Genomic DNA, 23,676 nt, shown 5'->3' on the forward strand with positions numbered 1-23,676 from the left:
CTGAAGCAGCAGGGAAAGGAAGGAGGGAGTCTTCGTGTCAGCCGTATCTTTGTTTGCCTTTCCCCTAGTTATACTTCAGTCCCTCTCACTTAAAAAGAAAGAGGCTGAACTACATATTGGATTTTAGTCTGTCTGGGAATACTGGGAGGCAGCCAGCCAGTAGCTATGTCAATAGCCATGTCATTACCTGTCTTATTATTTGGCTGCTCTTCCCTTTTGTTGTCTTGGCTTTCATTTTTACCTTCCATCCCACTCCATTGTTCTAATAAAGAACACTTTGGTCTGCATTTTGTTTCCGGTTCTCTGGCTTTATTGTGTCTTCAGTCAACAAGGTCCAGCCGGAGATGACAAATGAATAGACTGTTATTGAAAAGAAAGGAACGATAAGCAATTAATGTTAAATTTACAATTGGGAGTTGCTGTAAAATATCGACCCTGGTATTGAAAGAGGCACTCAGTAGCTCAATAGTTGCCTGGCAGTTGGACCAATGTTAGTGTTGTTGTGGTTTATTGCTTATTATTAACAAGGAGGTTACATATGGCTCCTACTTACTGTACCGGACTCATCAGTTTCAATTTTAGCTAATTAGTTTCTGGAATTCCTGGAATAGATGGAGGATGGAGATGGATACTTGTAAGTGGAGCCCTTCAGTTTTGATCATTTCCAGGTGATGTTTAAATGGTTGAGTTGCCAGAAATATTACTATATTTTTAGATACTTAGATTTAACATTTTATTTTTATCCCTTTTTAATCTCTTTCGACAAGGATTTTACATCCCTTCTTAAATCACTGCCACTGAACCAAGTGTGTTCTCCTTTTCTGTTAACTTTGGATTTAATTGTGACTCTGTGCATGTTACTTTGACCAACACACAGCTTTGCATAAACACACACGCACACACACCCCGTCTGAGCCACTAGCCAGTAGGTGTTTGTTGTCTGGGTATGAATAATGTTTGACGCTATAATAAAAATGTTGTGTCGCTGGCATCAGAAGTGAAATTAACAGTCGGCGCTGTCGAATAAACTTTGTCCTTGACTGGTAATTGCTTAAGCCATTCTCGTATAAAAAATAAGTGTTTTGCTGGCATTTAATGCTAGAATTGTAATCTCTCCCCTTGCAGGGTGACCTAGATCCTGCTCAGTATTAGACAACATGTGTTGGTTCTTATTAGCCTCTCTAAGAAAATGGGTTTGTGCCTTTTATGCTTTATTGATTCCCAGACTGATCCTTTTCTGCTGATAACTGTGTCGCAACAGTATATTGACATATTTGACTCCAGCTTGCATACATCACATACATAGATTTAATTAATCAGCCTTTTGCACACAGCACGAGCTGTGGCTCCAGCCTCAGCTGGTTCCAGAGGAATTATCTTCTCGGCAGTCGCTTACATTTGTGCGGTGGTGTGTGTCTGTGTGGACAAGTGCAGAGCAGATACCAGCCTTTCATTCGTGCTAATGGTTCCCTTGACAACACAGCAGTTGCTACACATCAACGTTGTCTTGGCTGTAGGGTTACAACACATTCCACGCAGCCCTGCGCCTGCGCACACGCGCACCAGATTCAGCTGTCACTATAAAAAGAGGCAGTCAGTCTCTGCGCCCTCTCTCCCACACACCCTGTCTCAAGTCTCCACAATAACAGAATTTACATATGGTCGATGCCAACCGACACGCGCACCGTCCTCACCTGTTCCTTTTCTCTTCTGTTCCGTTCGTCAGTCCGCTGTCGCTGGCTTGCCTATTAAATTGTCAACATCTGGCTCCTGCAGCGTAAAGCACACCTACCCAGACCCTGCATCTTGACTTTGTGTAAGTGTGTATGTGACAGTCTGACTAATTACAGTAAGCAGCATATGAAGGCAGATATTTGAAGGGGTAATCTCTGGCTAGCTTACCCCAGCGTAACGTCCTCGCAGCCGTACTCCTATCCCCACTCAGCATCTCCTTCCATCTACCTTTTTTCTCATTCTCTTTCTTTGTATCCCTTACCAACAGGAGGGAGGCTATCTCCGTGGCTGTGTCAGCGATCGGCATCTCCTTCCCCCTGCTTTCTCCCTCTCTCCTGCTTTCTCTGTTTTCCCAGAGGAGAGTCTGGGCCATACAGGGAAGAAACAAGCCTGGCGAAATCTTTTCAGAAATCCAACGGGGATTGGGCTCTGGGCTTTGAATTCATAGAGATAAAGCTAATGGCAGAAGTGGGCGACAGACAGGAAGCGGTGTATATGTGTATAGCTTCAATTGAGGCCAGCTATAGAAATGTAGATTCTAAAACTCCTTTGCTGGCTGAATCTTGCTCTGAATGTGCAGGGGTGTATACAGGGGAAGTTCCAAGAAAGGGGTGGCCAGGGCGCCGCGGCTTCTTAAAACGCCGCTCAATGCCGGCTGAATCTCTCTTCCAGGGAGAGAGCTGCTTCTCTATAAGTGTGTTCTGTCCGGCCTGTCTGACAGGTGATCAGTACTCACAATAGTTTTCTTTATCTCACCTGCCGGTGGATGTGATTTTTGTCTCTAATCCGTTAAAATCTTAATGTAATTGGTCGGTGGTGTAACAGACACCACGGCCACGTTTTTCACTGTACTGTCTGTTTAGCCAGCTTTCACTCGTGTTTTCCCACAGTGATTTTTTTGTTACTCTTTCTATGGAGCTGAATGGGTATTTGTTGTCGCACCTGACGATAAAACATCTCCAGATGAAGCGTTTCTTCCTGGCATTCACCAGAAAAGCCTTTCACTGCAAAAATGGAGGCTGGAATTGTCAAGAGGTGTGTTGCTGTCATTTGTGCCACGGTGTCTGGTGCTTTTGCAGCTGACATTTATCACAATGGTCTGACACCAAAAGACAAACGTGTGTGTGTGTGTGTGTGTGTGTGTGTGTGTGTGTGTGTGTGTGTGCCATACATTTCATATTGCTACTCCATATTATTTGCCACCTTCGCTGCCCTATTTGCCACTTTAGGCTGTGAATTGACACTCAAACACACATGTACAACCACACATGGCGTTATTATCTCCTGGAACAATACTAATAGATGCATGTACTGCTGTGAGCAAACTGTTTGTGCCTCGGCTGCCAACAGGGTGGGAGGGAAACGCTTGCCAAGCGTCTTTTACCCAGAGCCTCCCATTTCTCTCTGCTGCTCCTGTCCTCTTCATCCCTCTCCTTTCTATGTGTTTCTTTGGCTCATTCCTAAGAGGTGTGCTGCATCCTTCACCCTCCCCCTTATATTATTAAACTCCCATTAGAGTAGTAGCTCTTTAGATCTTGTGCTTCTCCTATCAGCATCGCACGATGCTACCTAATTGTGTTATTTTTCTCAAGCTTGTTGTGCCGGTGCCCGGTGTTTATACTCCGAGCACTCCCCCAGCTCTCAACTGGGTTTGAAGTCCTCTGACTGCAAAACTGTAATTGATAGACAAACACAATCCCGCATGCACATATACATGTTTGATGTGTCTGGTCGCGTTTAATTAGCTGCAGTGAGGGACGGCCGAGTGGTGAGGGCAAGGGAGCAGTACAACTGGCCGGCTAATTATTAGCAGCCCCCGCTGGGCAGGCACTCCGGTATCAGCCGGGCCGACGAGGTCGCGCTCAGCTTGGGGCCACGCAGCACCACTGATTCACCTCTTGTGCGGAAGTTTCTGGTTCTGACATGCTTTAAATACCTAAAAATAATTATCTCTCGTTTTATATGCAGTTTTCATAAGTCTGCCTCAGACTTGAGAGAAATGCACAATATTTTATGGCTTGCTTTTTCTCTCCTACTCTTTTTAATTGTACGGATTTGGCAGATTAAGAGATTCTACTTCTATTAAATTTCCCACATCTTCATATTCACAGCTTATTTTCATTCTGATGTTTTGCTGCATAGTTTGTCCCAGTGCAGCCCTAGAAGATCTAACGAGGATTTTATGCTGTCACATCTGACATTAATAAGCAGCTACTAGATCTAAGTATACTTTGCTGTCTTCCTCTTTCTGGGATGACATGTTCTTTGATCAGGTTTTGTGCGGAGGTGGCACAGTTTGACTGGCACAGGTTCACCTGTAGACACATCTGCACTTACAGCGTTGGAGAAGCCTGAGTAAAATCTAAACACATGGACCAAAACCTTTCAGACTGCATCTCATTCACAATTGCAGGGAAAAAAGGAGAGAGCAAACTATTTACCAACCTCCTTATTGTTTTACTGTCGCCTCAGATCGGCCAACAAACCCCGATGCTTTCCTGTTAAGTAGTGACTGTATTTTATGCAAGCACTTTTGGTGACATCGTTTATTTGAGATCCATTAAAACTAGTGGCTGGGATCAGCGCCTGGACCCACTACCTCATAAAAAACACAGATTTCCCCTCACTTTATGCTGTGAGCATGCGAGAGGTACTGCTAAATTACAGGATCCAGGTGGAATAAATTAGAGCCTGAAAATTTCCAAATACCTCCTAATAAAAACAACTACATATAAAATCATAGAAACTCAGCTAGAGGCAGAAAGACCTAGAGTGCAGTGAAGCTCGACTTGTCCACTGCAAACAGATTTGCTATCGATTTGTTTTGCATCTTTAAAGATCTTTGCTGACCCGACTACGCGCACACATTTAAACGCGCACAGCAGTTTGCTGCAGAGGCTGAATAATTTTGCCATCACATGAAAACTGCGGACGCTCCACTCAGCTCGCCGGCGCTTTCATCTCCACGGTGCTTTCATGTGCTATTCTGTGCTTAGCATGCGCTTGTTCTCAGCAGGTCTTTGACATTAACACGCTGCTTGTCGTCTTGAAGTCCGCATCGGTGTAACTTGGTAATCCTCCTCTTGCTGAGCTAAGGCTGGGCCTCCTTATCTATCGCGATCAGTTTTTCAATTCTTCCCCTTTTCCATCTTTATGACTTTGTTCCTCGCGTTTGGCCTTTGTCTCGTTTTCACTGTTGTTCCAGACAACTTCCTCTGTGGTCTTTATTCATCTAGCACCGCTGTCTCCTGACATAGTAAATTATAGTGTCATAGAAAATGTCGCCCTCACTTCATTAGCTTTCTTACCTTTGTCTTTTGTTCTCCTTTAATTCCTTGAGCAGTGTATGAGGCCACTTTAGAATCTCACTTCCAGCCTTCTAAAATATTGACGCCCAGATAAGTGCCTTTGTCATCCTTTAAAGCAATAAAAGCCTGAAACTCTGCAACCTCCAAACTTCTTTTCTTAACATGCAACATAAAAGCAAAGGTTTTCTTATTACCACATGGATTATAGTTTGTATTTTTCAGTCTTTTTTTTAATGGACCGTGCAATTGCATGGTAACGTGACTGCCATTAAAAACTGAAGATATTCTGGAGTGGAACATTGAATACAGATTTTTAATGGAGTCTGTATATGAGAAGATGAATTTAAATGTCTGTCACTAGAAATTACCGGAGGCGGGGGTGCGTCGCTCCAAGCAAAACTTGGAAAAGGTGAAGTTGTCCCTGTTTTTATAATCCTCAACCTTATTAGAGCCTATAGGAGAAGCGTCTCCCCATCTCCATACAAGAGGCGGGAAGGTGTACTACAGAAGAACACAAACAGAAACACGCATGTGTGGAAGTCATGACTTCCACTTACTAAGACTCGGCATAAGATGCTTTTCCTGTTTTTGCAGCTATTTTCTGACCTTTGCCTCTTTTTGATAATAAAAGGTAAGAAACAGCCAGGTAATAAGGTCCATATATTGTCTGCTGTTGTTTGCTTTTGTCTGTGTTTGAGTGAGTAACTGAGGGCTGCACCTGAACTCAGTATCTTTGATGCTGGGCCGGTTTCTCTTTTAGGCTGTAAATCTTAATGGAGTGAAATTAATAGTCGCTGGCTTCCCTTTGTTGCTCAGTGTGTACGTGTGTGTTTTGTATGTTTGTGTTCATATTCGTCTCTCTACCCATTTCTTCTGTGTCTCGGTCCGGCTTTATATTGTTCTCAGTGGACGTGATTTACTACACTCACGCACACGTCTCAGCCTCAACCACTGGACGCGACCATAAAAGTGAGCCTAAAACAACACAGGGATGTTTTTCACCCACCCAAAGAGCAATAAACTGTCACACAGGGCAACACGCTTGATGCTCAAGGTTTCAGCAGCCAAATGTGTGAATTTGTACCACAGTAAATGTCTAGTATGTAAAATCTCTTGGCGTGCACCTATTCTGCACTAAAGCCTTGACGACACTGGGCAGATCGCCGACAGTACGCCGTGGTGCATATTCTTCCTCTGCCTCTGTTGACCTTGGTGACAACAAATCCTGCCACCATCTGGTAGCTGATTATGAGTATTTGCATTGGTTTTCACACGGTCAAAGTCAGACACCAGCAAACATCAACTTGCCTTCACAGATTTCTCTAGTCCTCCTGCAGCTTCACCTCTACTTAACCTTCTTGGCATTTATGTAGTATTTCAAAGTAAAAGATTCTATAAGAAATAAGCAGCGCATCACTGTCGTAATGTATTTAATCTTTAATAAAAAGGCTGTTGTTTATTAGCGAAGCGAAGATGAATGAAAACAGTGAAGGTCTAAAGAGGAAGCCTCTCTCACCCTTGCATAAATCAACTCGGTTTCTCTTTTGGCATAATAAGCAGGAATTTGTTGTCTGCATAAGCGGTGCGCTGTCTCCACCTTTGACTCTGCACCCCACCCCACCCCACCCCCCAAAGTTCCTCTAGTTGACATTAGGACCAAACCGCTCTGTGGCCCTGACTCATGTTGACTCATAAGGCAGCATGCTTCTGGGCCTGCTTAGAATAGCCTCCTCTGTGCTCCACTAGCACAGTGGCTAGTGATCACACAACATTCATAGCACGTGTGCTGTGTAGCTCTCATCCCTCTTATAAGCTAGGTTTCCAGCCAGTTACTGTAACCAATAGGACCGACGGTCAGTGTGTTAGGTATCACTTGCACAAATACACAAACTTTACATAACATATTCCTAGTGTATTAATACCGTATATAAGTATTGGTGTGGCAGATTGTGCATTCAATACAATTGTGTTTAGATGGTCCAAAGATGAATGAGGCTAAATGGTGTGAAGATGAGGCGGCATGATGTCATGTGGAGAGATGCTCCTCCTTGGCACTTTGTTGCTCTACGAGCCACTTCCTCCTAGCAGCATTTTAGAAATGCAGTGTTCTTCAATGGAAGTAAATTTCACTTGTGCCGAATTAGACCCACTCACCAACCCTTTTTTCTTTTTGTTGCACAGATGTGTAACACAGCTCTGTTAAGCCTCAGTTATTCAGAGTGTTTGCTCTAAGTGCAGTAGTGTTTTTGCATATGTCCATTCCCCCCGTTGAAGTTTGCATTCTGTAATTTATCACTCAAGGCTGTTTCTCGCCGTGTGAAGCCTGCTTTGCTTCCTTAAGCCTCGGCTGATGAATGATTAATGACATCGGGTTTTAATGAAACAGCGTTTTGTTGTGGCCGTCTTCTCTGCCTCTGCATAGTCGTTTTACAATGATCAAAATGTAATTTAAAATTTCCTCCAGACTAAGTTCATTGACTTTGATTTGTATTTTATGTGAAAGTATTTTTCTATTTACAGCTTGTTAAACCCCGTGCCCTTCTGATGACACTGGAAACACATAAATATGCACATAGCTGCACTGTGGCAGCGTCTCTCCCCATAGTTCCATTTGTGCTGACCTCTTGAACCTCCCATCAGCTCTGCCTTCATGTTCACCGGTCTCCCTTCCTTAAGTACACCCAGTGGTCCAGTCCATTACTGGTATCAGCACTTCCTATCTGCGACACTCTGCTGTGGCCACATCACGTTTTGCCCACCCCACCTCCACACCCCCTGTGGTGCAGTCCAGGCCGTTCAGCAGCCATGCAGGAGCCATGACGGCCAGACTATATATCCCCCGTTCCATCTGTAGCTGGCACTCTTGCATCACGTTCTCTCTGCTCACTCCTTTCCCAGCGCCTTTGCTCTCTCTTGCTCCCCTCTTGCTGCTCTGCTTTCTCTCTTTTGTACATCTATGTCTTTTCATATCAAATCTTCAGTGTTTTTAAAATCACTCTTAAATCTTTTACTTTCTGTTTTTCACATTTTACCTCTGGCCTCCACACCATCACCATCTACCATATTCAGCTTATCCACGTTTCAGTTTTTTTTGTGTGCTGTTTGCGTCTTTGATCCTCTTTCTGTTCTTACCCTATTATTAATTTTTACAGAACATCCTTTTTTGCTTGTTCTCATAACGCCTAACAATCATGTTATTCTTTCAAAACACATTTTGTGTCCTATAACCCACATTACGCCGCTTAACTTTCCCCTACTTCATCTCCCATCCTTTCCGATAACCCCCCCTCCTCAAGCACTGTTAGCATTGGCTAGATGCATCTTGCTTCGCTTCCTCTTTCAAATGGCTTCATGATTGCTAATGAAGCACACACACAGAGGAAGAAAAAACATGACCTGCAGGAGGAAGGGGTGAAGGCAGTGTTTCCCATGGAGACGGGCCCCGCTGCTCGCTATCTGATTGGCTGATTGATGACCCTGTAGCCATGTTGACTGATTAGTATGAGGGGGACTTCTATAGTCCCGCACAGCAGGCCACTCGCTGCAGTTCATGTCAGTACTCAACAGTAGAACGTGGCTACGGTACGCTAGCATCTTAAAGTATGAGGATGGCAATACTGTACAGCGATGCAATGCCTTAGTACAAATGCTCAGACTCCAGTTAAATTCAGTAAGCCTAAACCGATCATCTGAAGTATCCAGGAGGAATGCATCCTCCTGATGCTTCCGTCATTTCCTAAGTCATGCCTATCCTGCACCATGCTTAATTTATGTATTTCAATGTATCTCACCACAAACCTTTAAACATACCTGACCAAATTTATAAACACATACACATCAATATATAAATAGTCATCCATTGTTACCAAGCACCTGGATGAAATCCTGTCTGAAAGTACATAAAGTAAAATGATCAGCCTTGCTTTTACTGCTTTTACTTTTACTGGAAAGGAGCATTTTATGGTTTTTGTTCTATAATTCTTGTATATATATATTTTTTTCCCTTCAACATCTTTTCATTCCTGTTTCCACACCAAAAGTATTATCTTAGTTGTCACACATCATCCTTCCTAGTCTCGTAATCAAATACAATGGACATTGTCTGTCTTGACAGTGTTTGATATGTTAACAAATAATCACTTACTGTACATGTGAAATGACAAAATTCCCAGGTTAGACTCCTCTGCACTCTTTTTGTAATGGGCCACATAAACCTCTCTCTCTGTTTTCTTTTAATTAACCCTTCATAAAAGCCAAACTTTGATATTGCTGTAGCTCCTGCAGGTATATTTCTAACTCAGCTCTGTTTGGCATACTTAGCAGAACTGGTGTCATCATCTTCTCTACAAGGTCAAAGCTTTTCCTGTTCAGATTTTCTAAAGGTATCACTGTCTTTCTGTTTTGTCATTTAAATAAGCCAAAAGAAGATCATTACCGAGAACAAATGGCCACAGCCTGCTTGGTCTTGTATCCCACATACAGTGTTTTCATAAACAAATTGTCTTACCTGGTCAATTAATGCAGATTAGTCAATGCATATTTTGTATTATCTTTCTTTGTTAGAGAGTGAGCTGTAACACTGTATTATGATTGAGAGGGGAGATATTGTCAAAGATGAAAAATGCACAGTTAACACTGAGACCTGCATGCGTTTGTCACCATAAAAAGCTCCCATACTGATTAATGAAGGCACAACAGCTGGCAATTCAATGAAAAGTGAAATGAGAATCTATAGTTTTTGGCAAAGTGCAAGACAGCCCCAACACCCAAACAGTTCTTCACCTGAATTTATCACCCTTTTCACTCATTAAATGCACGATTAATTAAACATGTTTGTAGAGGTGTAACAGACATCTTGACTAAAACACATTATGAGCATTTCAGGAGGCATTACATGGTGTTTAAGAGCAACAGAACTTAAGAGAACTCGAGATTAATTACACACTTTTGATCAGCCTTCCCTTGATGAAGCAGTCTGTGCTTGTGGTAGAAAATGAGCCATGAACGGGCTTTTCTCTAGTAAGTAATAAAATTAACGGGGGTGTTGAGAGATTCAAAGAAAGCACCATCCACATCTGCACTGTGATTCATTCTGCCTGAGTCATTCAGCACATGCAGGGTTAAAGTATAGCTGCAGCGTCTTACTGCAGTGTCTAAAGCATTTGGCTGATCGTTACAGTATACGGCAAGAGAAAAAGAGCGGGGGAAAAAAACATCTCTCTCTAATACTTCCTTTTTTCTTCCAAAAATCCTTTTTATTGCATTTATAACATTTGGCACAGTACAAATTCTTGGTGCTTTTACAAGATAAACCTGTAAAGATCAACACTGACCTTTGTTCGGTTTTAGTTAAAGAAAGTCTTCTCTATATAAATATCTTCTCGTCACTGCATTCTCTGTAGCATGGTGTAAAAATCACACAGAATGCCCCTTTTTAAAACAACACTACCCTCATTTTCAAAGTCAAGACAGCATCTTAAACAATTCATTGTTTTTAAATAGAAGTTACAAGTTAGAAAATAGTTTCAATATCTTTTTAATATATGTTTCTCTATCACCAGCCCATGGTAGGTTCAATTTGTCCATATATATATTTATTTATAAGCATGTACAACAAGAAAGCATCAGTCTTTAAGTTTGCACGCTGTACAAAAAGTAGTTCCTGTCCTTTTTTGTGCATTCTATTGCATGATTTAATGAGGAAAGGAAGAAAGGGGGTGTGGGGCAAGGGGGGGTTGGAGCTAGGGTCTGAGAAAAGGAATGGGGAGCCTTTTGGGGGCCCTCTTAAATCTGAGTCTCCTGTACCTTCTCTTTGTTGTGAGTTTTTATGACGAAGGGCTCAGCCATTGCTGTGATGGCGCTGGGCAAGGTTCGAGGCAAAGAATTCCCAACATTGTTGTCTGTCCATTTAGCCCCATGTCCACTCGGTTTATAGGTGTTATATTTGGGCTTTAGAGTGCTGTATTCCACCTTGTGAGGGCTGTAGTCCACTTTGTGTGGGCTGTAATCAAGTTTAGGTCTCTGACTATGTGGACTAAAGTCAGACCTGAAGGCGCTGTAATCCGCTTTGTGGGGGCTGAAGTCGGTCTTGAAGGCGCTGTAATCAGTTGCAGTCTTATGGGTGGCATACGGGTCCTTAGGTTTGTAGGTGATGTCTGTTTTTGATCTCTGGATACTGTAGTCCGCTTTAAGTTTAGGCTGAGTGCTGTAGTCAGGCTTAAATGGGCTGTATTCAGGTTTAGGTCTCGGATGAGTCCCATAATCAGGCTTGAATGGACTGTATTCAACCTTGTGTTTAGGCTGTGTGTTGTAGTCTGATTTCAATGGGCTGTAGTCATGTTTAGGTTTTGGCTGGGTGTTGTAATCTCGTTTGAAAGGACTGAAGTCAGATTTTTGCCTTGGATGAGTGCCATAGTCTGTCTTGAAGGGACTGTAGTCCGTTTTAGTTTTTGGGTGAGTGCCAAAGTCTGGTTTGAATGGACTGTATTCTACTTTAGGCTTGTGAATGGTGTAGTCCTGCCTAAAGGGGCTGTAGTCAAGCTTTGGTCTATGAAGGCTAAAATCTGGTGTAGATTTGTGGGTACTGTAATCTGGGGCTGATTTGTGGCTACTAAAGTCCATATTTGGCTTATACGTGGTATACTCAGCCTTCGGCTTGTGAAGGGTAAAATCAGGCTGGGGTTTATATTCTGCCTTGGGTTTGTGAAAGCTGTAATCAGTCTTGTGGCTGATGAAGTCCAGCTTGTGTATGCTGTTATGGTCCCGAATTTCAGGTAATGTCAGAGCTGTCTCTTGAGCTGCAGAAGCTGGTGGTGGAAGGTCCTCCTCATCCACCTGGATAATCTCCACAGTGCGAGCAGCTGCCACTGTGCTCCTTTGCTGGTGCCGTTTTCTCAGTTTGTAGAAAGCGATGAGCATGACAGCAGCCAACAGCGTGACTGCCACAAAGCAACCTATTATGATCTTTGTGGTCTTCATCACCTCATCCAGGCTAGGGCCAGACTTTCCTGGTTTGCCCGTGGCACCTTGAATTCCAGGCATCACAGATGGCTTAACTGCACCTGGCGAACTGTCTGTGCTTTGTAGTAACACAGTTGGCGTGGAAATGAAGACTGGTTGAAAGATCGAAGGAGAGGCAGTTGTAGTTGTTGTCCCAAGGCCTGCTCCTCCTCCTCCAGCTACCCCAGCACCTGCAGCAACAGCAGTAGTTGTGGTAGATTTAGGCTTGGGCATTTCAGTGGTTGGCCCCATGACCTCCACAGTCACTGTGGTAAAGTAACTCAGGTTGGATGTATTAATTTCAGCTGCACTCACATTGAGGTAGGCTGACGCATTTGAGTTCCCAGCTGCATTGGACACCATGCAGGTGTAGGTGCCTGTGTCTGCTGCCAGCACATTGGAGAAATTGAGGGTCCCATCATTGAGCACTGATATTCTAAAATGACTAGAAGCATGTGTCAGGATAGTCCCATTCGGTAGGAGCCAGCGCACTGACGACATTAGAGCTGTGCGGCATCGAAGCTCAGCTACTCGGCCTGCTGAGATGTTAAAGTCTCTTGGTGCATCAGCAATGAATGGTGCAGAACACTGAACTGCAGCACCCTCACCTCGGTCCACTTCAACCAACTGTCGACCTCTCATGCTGGCAGGTGAATGACATCGTCCACAGCAAGTTGAGTTGGTGGGGATGTACTCCCTTAGCCAGCGTGCTAACCATACAGCATCACAGCCACAGTTCCAGGGGTTATGGTGGAGATGGAGCTCCACTAGGTACTTTAGCGGGGAGAACAGATCATGTGGCACAGCGCTCAAGTTATTGTGGGCAAGATTAAGCTCCACCAATGAAGTCAAGTCATCAAAAGCATTGCGCTCTATCACCGTTATTTGTGAGTTCATCACCCATAGCTTTTTCAGTGCGCGTAAGCCTTTGAAGGAGCCTGGTTTTATCGCAGGAAAGTGGTTTTCAGAGATCTCCAGCTCCTCAAGGCCCTTGAGGGGACTTAGGTTTGGCAAATCACCCCTTACATTGCACATGCCCAGGTTGAGGTACTTCAGATTCTGTAGGCCCTCAAAAGCTCCTTCAGAGATGTACTCCAGTTTTCTTAACTCTCCCAGGTCCAGTCGCATGAGGGAGGGCACTCGGTTGAAGGCATACGAGGGAATACTCTCAATGGGATTGTTCCTCAGCCACAGTTCTCTTAGTTTGGACAGGTACTCAAAGGCCCCACTGGGCACCACTGTCAGGCGGTTGTCAAACAGCTCCAAGGTGTTGAGACTGGTTAGTCCATTAAACGCGCCCACCTCAATCTGCCGTATGGCGTTTCGCCCAAGCTGGAGCACCTCAAGGTGGTGCAGGTGGCGGAAGGAGTCAGCCTGCACCGCCTCAATGGCGTTTTCCATTAGATTGAGGTGTCGCGTGTTGGCAGGAATGCCAGGGGGCACGCGGGTGAGGCCACGTCGGGTGCACACCACCTTCCCTTGCTGATTACTGCAGGAACACTGCGGTGGACAGCCCTGGGGTCCTTGAGACACCGCCGCCCCCGCCAAGGCCAGGGAGGCGCTGCTCCACGCTCGCGCCATCAGGAAGAGTACACAGAGCAGGGCGGCTTTCCTGGCACGATGCACAGCTACCCGCCCCAGGAGACTCATGATGTGGCACGTTCATAATTCAGCATCATCTGGGGGGGAGGATGGGGTGTTTGGGACTGGTGTTTGGGTACTTAGGGGACAGGGAAAATAGCTGGTTGGCTGGTTGTACTGTTAAAGGGACTGGAATAAATAGTTTAAGGGAACTGAATAAGACAAGGGGAAAGCATGGGTTTGGGGTAATTGCAGGGGGTTGGGAGGAATTGAATTATCCTCAGTTAAGCAGTACCTTTATTGAAATAAACTGTTCTCAGGACAGGGGAGGGTCGAAAAGACTGGCTTCCCTACAATGTGTGTATGAGAGGGACATGATGGTAAATTAAGCAACCAGAAACTGCATTACAAAACAGAAGGGAGGGTAGGGTGTTATAAACGTATGCAAAGAGGGGTTGAAACACTAGACACCTACCTCAAGTTATTATTACAGGTCCTTGAACTGAGATATAAAGCTTCTCTCCTTTTTTGCAATCAGAAAGAGCTGTGGTATTCAGATCAGATGTATGTATATCCAAGAGCAGCAGAGAACGGCTTTTTGTATTTGCTCTGTCAAAACAGGTATCAGTGCCAAAGAGCTTAAACAAGATGAGCCCTTTTGTAAATCCACACATCCAAATAGAAAGATTTGAAGGCCTTTAGTGAATGTTTTTTCCCTTTCCGTCTTGATTAGAAAGAAAAGAAAATGCAGATAGGAATCCAGTCAGGCTTCCAAAGCAGTAGTGCTCCCTTTCTCTCTCCTTGCTGTCGGCTCCTCTTCTCGTGCTTGTCCTTGGAATCCGATAGTTGATCCCCCACCTAGACACCTTTCCCAGGTCTCCATAGCATAAGCGACCATACAAACACACACGCACAATTTTTCGTGCGCCGAAAGCCCAGACAAAAAAAGACAAAAAAGCGAGATAGGTGGGGTTAGGACGGATGAAGACTGAATGAAAATTCCACAGTCCTTTTCAGTGTTTTTTGTCTTTTGTTTACAATGGTTGGGGGGTTGACAAGTCCACAAAAGGTCCCCCTCCTCCCTTAATTCCTCAGTTCACTTTTCAGTGGTCAATCAGTTGGTCGCTCGGTGCGTCTGACAGCCCTTCTCCCTCTCTCGCTCGTCTCCCTTCGCTCCCCCTTTCAGTGTGGCGTCGTGTCCGTTAGGTTTTTTTTCCCCGGTTTTTCTTCCTCCAGGAGTGCTCGGCGGGGGTTTAAAAGGCTAGGCAGCGCACGGTGCCCTTCTTTAGCGTCCTCCTCCTAACTAACCACACGCTTCAGCAACGGCAGCCGCCGCGGTGGCAGCAGCGAATGCGAACGCGCGCACACCATCCCCGTGAAGCGCACAGCAGCAGTAGCGAGCGCACACGGCAGCAGCTGCAGCTTGCCTCCCATGCACTTCTCAATAATCCGTCAATTTCTTCAGCGGCGGAGTGGGGTGGGGGATGGATGGGGGTGCTGGGAGGAGTGGGGGTGCTGTAGCTGGGTTGATCAAGGTGGGTTAAAGGAGGAGGGGTGCTGCGCAGTTTCTCCGTCCTCTCCGGCTTGTTTCTTTTGCCCCTTGTTTCCAGTTTTTTATATTCCTCTCCGCGTGGCGATCAGCACCCCCTCTGTAATGCGGCGTCCAGCTGGGGAGAGGAACAGGACCGGGAAGGCGAGCGCTGGGCAACCGCGCGGCTTACAGGCGTGACGTTACCAGTAGCGTCGATGTGGAAAGGATCCGTTGTAGCAGCAAAAGAGAGAGCGTGCTCCTGCTTGGATCTCTCTCTATCTCTTACACTCTCTCTCTCGCTCTCTCTCTCTCGCTCTTGCTCATTCGCATACTCACCCTCTCTCTCTGTCTCCCTCTCTCTCTGCCTCCTTCCTGCTCTCTCTGCAGTGTCCTGAGGTAGTTGGATGAGCTCAAAGCACTCAGACCTTTTTAGAGATCTACCTCTTCAAAAAACCAGTTTGCTCCCGCTCTCCTGTAATTTTTTTTATTGCTCTTTCTCTTGTTTTGTGGTTTTGTGTGAGTTAGAGGAACCGAGAGACTGAAGGCGGAGATGGACAGTGGTATTGCCACAGCAACCAGTTTTTAACCCTGTCCTGCCCAGCAATAATCCTGGCATTCCAGCGAGTTTGGCAAAGCTTTCCAGCCGTGCTTTAGTGGCTAAGGCAAGCAGATGGGACCCTGTTTGTCACTCACTTGCTTTGCCGTGTTCTTTTTTCTTTATCCTTGATTTACTTTCACTTCATTTTCTCTCGCTCTTTTCGTTTTGTCCTTTAGTGGAAAATAGAGGAACATGAATGGACTGCTGACGCATCCTGCTCGGAGCAGTGCTTTGGTTTGATGCAGTGTGTTTTTGAGCATTAACTCCCCCCACCCACCCACTTCATCCTCACCCTCCTTACTGTCCTCTCTTCTATACTCTGTCTTCGTCCATCACTGTGTCACTATACTTTATCTCTAGCTGTCTGTCGTTTTTTATATAGTCTAGCACAACCTCTTTATTTTTTCTCGGTTTTTTGTCTCTTTTTTTTTCCCTTTCCAGTTTTGCTTTGGGACTGAGAGGATCTAAAGATCAGTTTAAGATGTCTCTATCTCGACCTGAGTCGTCTTTGCATATGTATGAAGATATTTTTACATTGTAACAATTAGCTTTTTTTCATTAATATGCAGACGTACCTGATTTATAGTAAGGGCTTAAAAGTGATCGGGTTGGTTGATTTTGACTGTGTAAATCTGCATTAAAGCTAAATATCCTGTTCTGTATATACATATTCTGTATATTTTTCCACCTCCCGGTCTTCATGGGTCTTTACATGTCGTTAGCAGACTCTAAATAGGTGAGCCTTAACCCTCAATTTGAGCACAAACTGTCGCTCCAGGAAACACACAGCCATAAAGGTCATGTTAAGGAAGGCAAACGGGAGAAAACAAGACGTGCTTTACCTTTCTGCCGCAGGAGAGGAGGCAAAACAAATGTACCCTACTGTCCCATCACCCCTCTGTCTCCACTTATTTGTACAAGCCTCCGTGTCCATTAAACTTGGAAGCAGTGTGAGGTAATTGATGGTAGGTAAAGCCAGCTGTGACAGTGCTGCTAGGTGTGTGCACGCTCGCGTCCGAGCTCGACAGTGAGCTCGTGAAAGGGAGGAGAGAAAGCACGGCAGCTAGAAAAGGTCACACTGCCTGTAGCGCAGTACGGTATTCCCACTGGCACAGGACTATAGAGCCTGCTCCTATAGTATATACATACGCACACAAACACACAGGCTCTCTCCTTGACTTCGATGCGGATGAATAGGAATGGTCTTCAATGAAGCACATGTAACAGTGAGGTGGCAGTCACCAGAGTATACAAGGGGTTTTCCAGGGTTCAGGAAGAGAGATCATTTCCCTTCCAGAGGGATTCCCTAACGTGTAGAGGTTTATACAAATGGTGTCCTGCCACTACGCCATTATCATCTGTCCATTCTCAGAGCAAAGGAAAATGCAATAATGGAAGGCGTGTGAAAGCAGGTTATGACACAAATGCAGTGTGTGTAGCAAATGTGCTGCTCAAAACAGCAACATTTCATTGATCCGTGTTGAGCTAAGCCAACTGTAAATGAAGGCTTGTGGTTTTGTTTGGGATCAATAATAGGAGCAGTCTGGTATATTACAGTGTGCATACTGTTACGTATGTGACCCAGAATGAGTTTGAGGTGAGGTCCTCTCATCAGTAAAGTACATCCTAGACCACTACAGTGCTGCTTTCTATGTTGAATTCAAACCTGGCTAGGCTCTCTTTCTTTCTCAGACTTTCAAGGCTTACGTCATAGCATGAAATCTACGGTGGATAGTACTCACCAGGCGGCCCAGCATTTGTCACACATGGTGTTGTAAGTGCTTAACCTTTGGACTTGGCTGATTGTGTCTTGATGAGCTGTCAGGTATGTTGGACCTTACTGCAGTGACACTAACCCCAGGCCCCTGCTGTATGACCCCTGCCCTCCTACTTCAGCGGAGGCCCTATGGAGCTGGCACTGGGGGTAGTTTGGGGGTTCCACACGACCTACATTGGTGTGGCTTGACAGCCAAAATGTTCAAGGGGTATATGCAAACAGCACAGAACCAGATCCCTGGGGTGACTGCTACTAAATCTGGGCTGCAGCCAGCACATGTAGGTCAGCAGCCTGCGTCTGTTTGCATGTGAATCTGTGTCAGTGGTTCCATTTCCATGAATGACCTGCTGGACGCCATGGCACAAATGTCAATTAGATTGCAGGAATGTACAGTTGAATGACAGCTCTGATGGTAATGTCATTACCTCTGCCTGCTAAAGTAAGGGCTCATTCTATAGTAATGGCCAAACATGAAACTTTTTCAGCCGACCATAATAATGTGTATACAACCAGCGCAGAGAAGCCTGACTTCATGACGCTGACCTTGAGTTCAAGGACATGCTACTAAACACGTCTTTTCCCATTTTCATTTCAGTTTTCAGGAATTAATTCTGGTAGAGATTACGTGGTACAGACTTCCACGCGCACAGACAGACATGGTGCTATCAGAGCCCCGGTGAAACCTGTAGATAGGGATTTTGTTTTCATGTATTGTTTTTCTCATCACACATACAGATACACACACCAGACATAAGCCAGCGTATCAAGAGATTATACCGGCCGCTGGGGTATTTTACTGGCGTCTCTCTGACCAGGTGAGATGAGCTGTCATGCTGATGCCAGCTCTGCCCTGGTAGTTTCTCCTGTGCATCGTCCACATACAATATACTAAAATCACCATATCAACATTATCCTACTTAGTTGAAAACTTTTTTCTTTCCTGTACATTCTCTCCTCCAATCTTTTGTCATCCCATATTCTGATGCTCTTGTTTTTGTTTTCCTCGTCCTCCAGTCGGTCTTCTTTGACTCACTCTTTGCTTCCTACCTTGTCACAAGGGTTCACTGTTTGCAGGTCAGTCTTGAGTTAATTGTGTTTGCTCATTCAGCTTGTTTTTGTATGTGTGCACACTCTCAAACAAGGGCAATATCAGGTCATGGAAAGTGAGGCCCACGGTAAAAGATGAGTGTTTTCACTGATTTTCCCTCCTATGCTGTGTTCGAGCGCTGCTACAGCCTTTGTCTCAGACTAATGGGCTTCATTATGTTGAGCTGTGTTCATACTGGCTGCCAGAGCGGGGATTAGCTATAGCCCCATGTTAGCTGGAAGCAGAAGAAATATATTGCTAGGTTAGTGCCATTTACCCAATTAGTGTGAGCTGAGATGGCTAGATAGGGGGAGGTGATCCATATGTGTTTAAAGAGTGTTTGGCCTTGTGTTGTTCTGGACAAGTCACTGCATCAGCTGTTCTCATATGATTCGTATAAATATGTATCACAATGTTGACGTTTCATTTGTAAAGCTGTGACAAATGTCTCCTTCTCGGAGCATTGTGATGGTAAAACATAGAAATTCACCACAGAGGGGCAGCTAATCTTTCTAGACTCTTAGATCCTTGAGCAAAGATCTTGTCTACATTTAAATCCACCCTTCTCTCTTCTTCCTTTGCTTTTGTCTTTCTCAAAACAAAATGCTTTGCATGTGAGCTGTTCTGCAATATATGTGACACATGTCTCTGGTTGGACTTTGACTTCTGTGCTGTTTGAGGTTGACAAATGTTTCAATTGTGCATACGATTCAATGTTTTGTATTGCCTCAAGCTTCCTGTGTATCCTTTATGCATTAATTACTGCAAATCTACTGGTAGCGGTGATTTGATCAAACACTAGAATGAAATCCTGAAGCATGGGCTTTCTGAAAGACCGTGCGTCTTTTGGGTGGTGAATTGGCTCCTACCCCCCCCTTCCCGCTTTTATGCCTTTGACCTTCCACTATCCTTCTCTCCCTAAAATCACAGCAACGATTACCTTCTATACAGTTTTATTTCTGTGAAATTGTTAATCCCAGAGTTTCTATTAGTTTCATGTCGGGGAGGATTAGCTGTACGGAGACCGGTTAGTCTAAACACTAAGGGATAGAAGAAATGAAATGAAATGTTTTATTCTCCAGGTCCACCTGGCCATACCCAGATTACGGCAGCACTGTCCAATAGATAAAGGTTGTGTGTGCACACCGGTATTCTTCATTTGCACTTCTATTCTTATGGGTTTGTAAGACTAGTGGGCTACTGTAATGTGTATTGTGCCTTTCTGGATCTAGACACAATGATACTGCAAACTGGTTTCCAAGGATTTTCATATGCGAGAGAGCAGATGGAGGTTTAATGAACGTCTTTTCCTAATACAGCCTGGGTTTCATAAGCGATAGTTGCCTGTCTAACTTATCAGTGTTCAGATAAACTATCTGCTCTCCATTTTGAGCATCGTATATACTCCCTTCCAAGCTGGTTATTTTTCCTGTGCGTTATCCTCTGTCTCTGCTTCCATTTTTCATATACTGGGGATTTGAGAAGCCAAGCAAGGTATGGCTAATCTATGAGCGTAGCCACAGCAGTGTCATATGTTTGGTGCCAGTGTACCTGCAGCTTCCAACAATATACCACTTCAGTAGATGTTCATCCAAGCAGGTAGGAGACATTGCAGGATGACGAGGCTGAGAGACGCAGGAAAAAAAACGCACTGGAATGGACATTATTGCTAAACCGCTGTGTAAAATAAAATCTCAAGGAATCAAGAAGAAAAATTGCTGGAATGAAGGAATTGCAAATAAAAGGAGAAATGGAATATAGGCCAAAGGAAAAAATAGCTGGACCACACAGCCCAACTCACCCCTGCAGCCTTGCTTAAATGTGTTTTCTGTAGCAGTGTAATCGGGGATATCCCCCGGAGGTCGGCTACAGGTGGGGGCCGGCAGGGTCCTGGCAACAAAAGGAGGGGGGGAAAGCAGCGGGCAGCACTTTCTAAATTGAAGTCAATAACACAGCAGTCCATTCTATCAGAGCCAGTCCTCCCACACAGGCAGCTTACAGTCACTAAGGAGAGCCGAGGGTAGGATGTCGATTGGGTTCTCCAAAGTAGCAGTACGCATAGCAACATGTGTTTGTGTGGGTGAAATAGTGGTGTCAGTGCAGAGAGACGTGGCGGCGGAGCTGTAGAATTCACACTACGAATGTGCAGTTGTTTAAAAAACACTGACAGCAAGCGGCCGAACGCCCTGAGCCTGCTGCACGAGGGGACTGGTGCCCTGCGTGGAGCCGTTGGGTGGAATCTTGCTAATGCAGGCATATCTGACACACATGCACACACAGCCTTATTTGCCTTTAATCCCTTTCCACATGTTAGCACTTCTGCATAGCTTTAGGGGATTAAAGTGGTGCGGCCGGCCGGCCTGCCCTGAGCGGGGCTGGGGAGAGCAGGCTGGTGAGTGGCAGAGGGCGACATGCGGGCGACACCCGAGCACGTCGCCGCGCGTGCTTTGTATCGGAGTGTGATCGGCGCAGCGGTGAGTTCGCGCAGCGTGGACCGGGCGCCCTCCGTCTGGGAGCAAGGACTTTTGCTTGCTCTTGCTGAGCCACAAAAGTTGTCGGGCTGCAGTTTTAATACTCGGCTCCCAGCTGTGTGCTTATGTGTTGTTTTTCAAAGGCAAACCGAGTTTTATAAGAGCACATTAACATTTCTGTTCCTGAAGACGGCTGCGTAAGGTGTTAAGCTCTTGAATTCAAATGTCACAATTTATTTTAATTAAGTGACGGAGCAAGTCGACAATGGCAAACTCCTGCCAATAAGTACAGGCTATAATATATTAAAGTAAAAACATCTAAGTCAACATCTGTTACAAGGAGTAATTTTACACATCCATGCTGAGCACTGCCACTACTTTACCTACTGGTTCTCACTCTTCCACTGATGCTATCAGTCTAGGTCACTTATTCCTGACACACACACACACACACACACACACACACACACACACACACACACACAATACACACAATACACCACACACAGTAGTGACTTAACACATGGATGAACACTGGTAATTTCCCAAGGCAGGCATTGATTTCACTTTCATTTTCCTGCCACCCATTGTTTGACATCCTGCCGCAAAATATAATTTTGACTTTAAATCTATTTTTATTTCATTGGCTCATTTAGATTTTTTTTTAATTTCACATACTCCAACAATAACCTTAAGTGTTTGCAAGCAATTTTAGCAAACAGCGCTGATTGTAATTGTTGCAATATTGCTCAAATGCACAGAATGAGGTAGTGAATGTGTGTTCTGTAACCGTAATGATGCATGGGAGTCCTCTGTAGTCTCCCAGGAAAGATAACACATTCATGAGGCTTTTAGCCTGTTTCACACGATACCTGAGTTGAAGGCTTTGTTTAGGCACGACCCATGCATTCATTGCATATCAGTGACATGCAATGCTTCCATGTTGGTGCTGTAAATAGTGTCTGCTTCCATGTTTTTCCTCATGTTTGTGTGCCGTGTCTTTCTCCTTCTGCCCTGTCCCCATCCATTTTAGTGGCTTACCTGCACTCAGCAGTCAGTGGCTGGAGATTTATGAAACCGCAGAGACACCGTTTTTGAATAGTGTTTATGGAAACAGTTGAACTCACCACTTATTCATTCAATAGAAATATCTTCCAACAACAACCTGTGGGCACAGGGTCTTACTTCAAATGTGCCCCGTAGGGTCTTCAAGCGATAAGCCTGGGCAGCGTAAGTGTTGAGCTGGGCACAAGATTGTTGTGGCTTGTAAACGGCATGATGCATTAGTGGGGTGTCTTTTGCCTGCAGTCACATTGTTGCAATTGGATTTTAAGAGTGTTGACGCTGCCTCTTTTGAAGTTGGTGTTATGCGTTTTCCTTGAAAGCAGGAATATTGCAAACCTTGTAGTGTTAAAAGCTCCCCTGTCGAAAATGGTTGATTCTAGGGCAAATGTGTCACATACTTAATGCACCGTGTGTCTGGATGGATTTATTCTGTGATATATAGAATACATGTTCTGACTAAGAATTAGCTGCAACTCTGACACAAACCCTAGAGACGTAAATGCAACGCTGACACCGTTGACTGATTCACGACTGAGTCATCGCTCTCCTCATTATAACAGGACACAGCTGGGGAAGATATAATATATGTAATTTAAAGTCTTCATGCAGACTGTTATGAATCACATTGGTCCGTTTTTATTTCCCTATTTCTGTTCTAGTAATCCTAAAATTGTTTGAGGAAAAACATCTGTGGTAGAGTGAGACAAGCATACTTTGTTATAAATGTTCATTACCACCCATCCCTACTGTGTGACAGTGTAATTACAGAACAGCTGCATTACACTTGTCTTGTTGCCTGTCCTGCATATTCCACATCACACTGTGCATTTTCTGTGTTGTGGGGCAGATAAAAAGGGGATGATGGGGTGGTGAAGGAAAAACGGCACCAGCAACACTCTTTTGTCATTTTGTCGCCCTTTTTCCATTTTTTCCCCATTCTAGCATTTGCACTTCTCTCGCTCCCTCTCATGCTTTCAGTCTCATTTCACAAATGTTAGCCCCATTTCTCTCCCTTGTCTTCTCATTATGGAGGTGTTTTGGAGGCTTAGACTTGTTTTTAACATTGATTTGTTTTTCTTCTCTCTTCCTCAAATGGCTGGAGAAAATCAGAGAAAAGGAATGATGGCAACAGAGTCACTGCAAACGTTAAAAAGACAAAAACATGTATGTTCATGAACATATGTAAGCTGGAACATTGAAGTAAAATAAAACTGTTCTATTGTCCAATTAACAATACTATACAGTAGGTCAAGCTGATGAAAGAGATTAAGAGATCACCAACCTTCCTAACCTGCCATTTCTCCGTACGTAGCAGAGCTCTATTTCATCTTAGGATCCCTCCAAAGGTCGTCCTGTGAAGCAGCCACAGGTGCCACCGAAGGAAGAGAATAGAGGGCAAATCATATCTGCAAGCGAATCATCATTTGGAATCCAGCCTGCCCGTAGAGTCCCTGTGTCGGCATGACGTGATTCAATCAGCTCCCGTCTCCCTCTCACGACCACACGCCGCCCATCTCCATCAGCG

At 44.7% G+C, this 23,676-nt stretch overlaps 2 protein-coding genes across 2 annotated transcripts in view; one reads left to right on the plus strand and one right to left on the minus strand.

Moving 5' to 3' along the window:
• Positions 1-23,676, plus strand: part of snd1 (staphylococcal nuclease and tudor domain containing 1) — a 119,797-nt gene that overhangs the window by 45,304 nt on the left and 50,817 nt on the right. The gene's annotated exons all lie outside the window — the stretch shown is intronic.
• On the minus strand, positions 10,272-15,574 carry lrrc4.1 (leucine rich repeat containing 4.1). Its single transcript, XM_029163566.3, has one exon. The coding sequence runs from the start codon at positions 13,689-13,691 to the stop codon at positions 10,827-10,829; it is 2,865 nt and encodes a 954-aa protein (XP_029019399.1). The 5' UTR covers positions 13,692-15,574; the 3' UTR covers positions 10,272-10,826.

This window comes from Betta splendens, chromosome 9 (assembly GCF_900634795.4).
Source record: "Betta splendens chromosome 9, fBetSpl5.4, whole genome shotgun sequence".
NCBI lineage: Eukaryota > Metazoa > Chordata > Actinopteri > Anabantiformes > Osphronemidae > Betta > Betta splendens.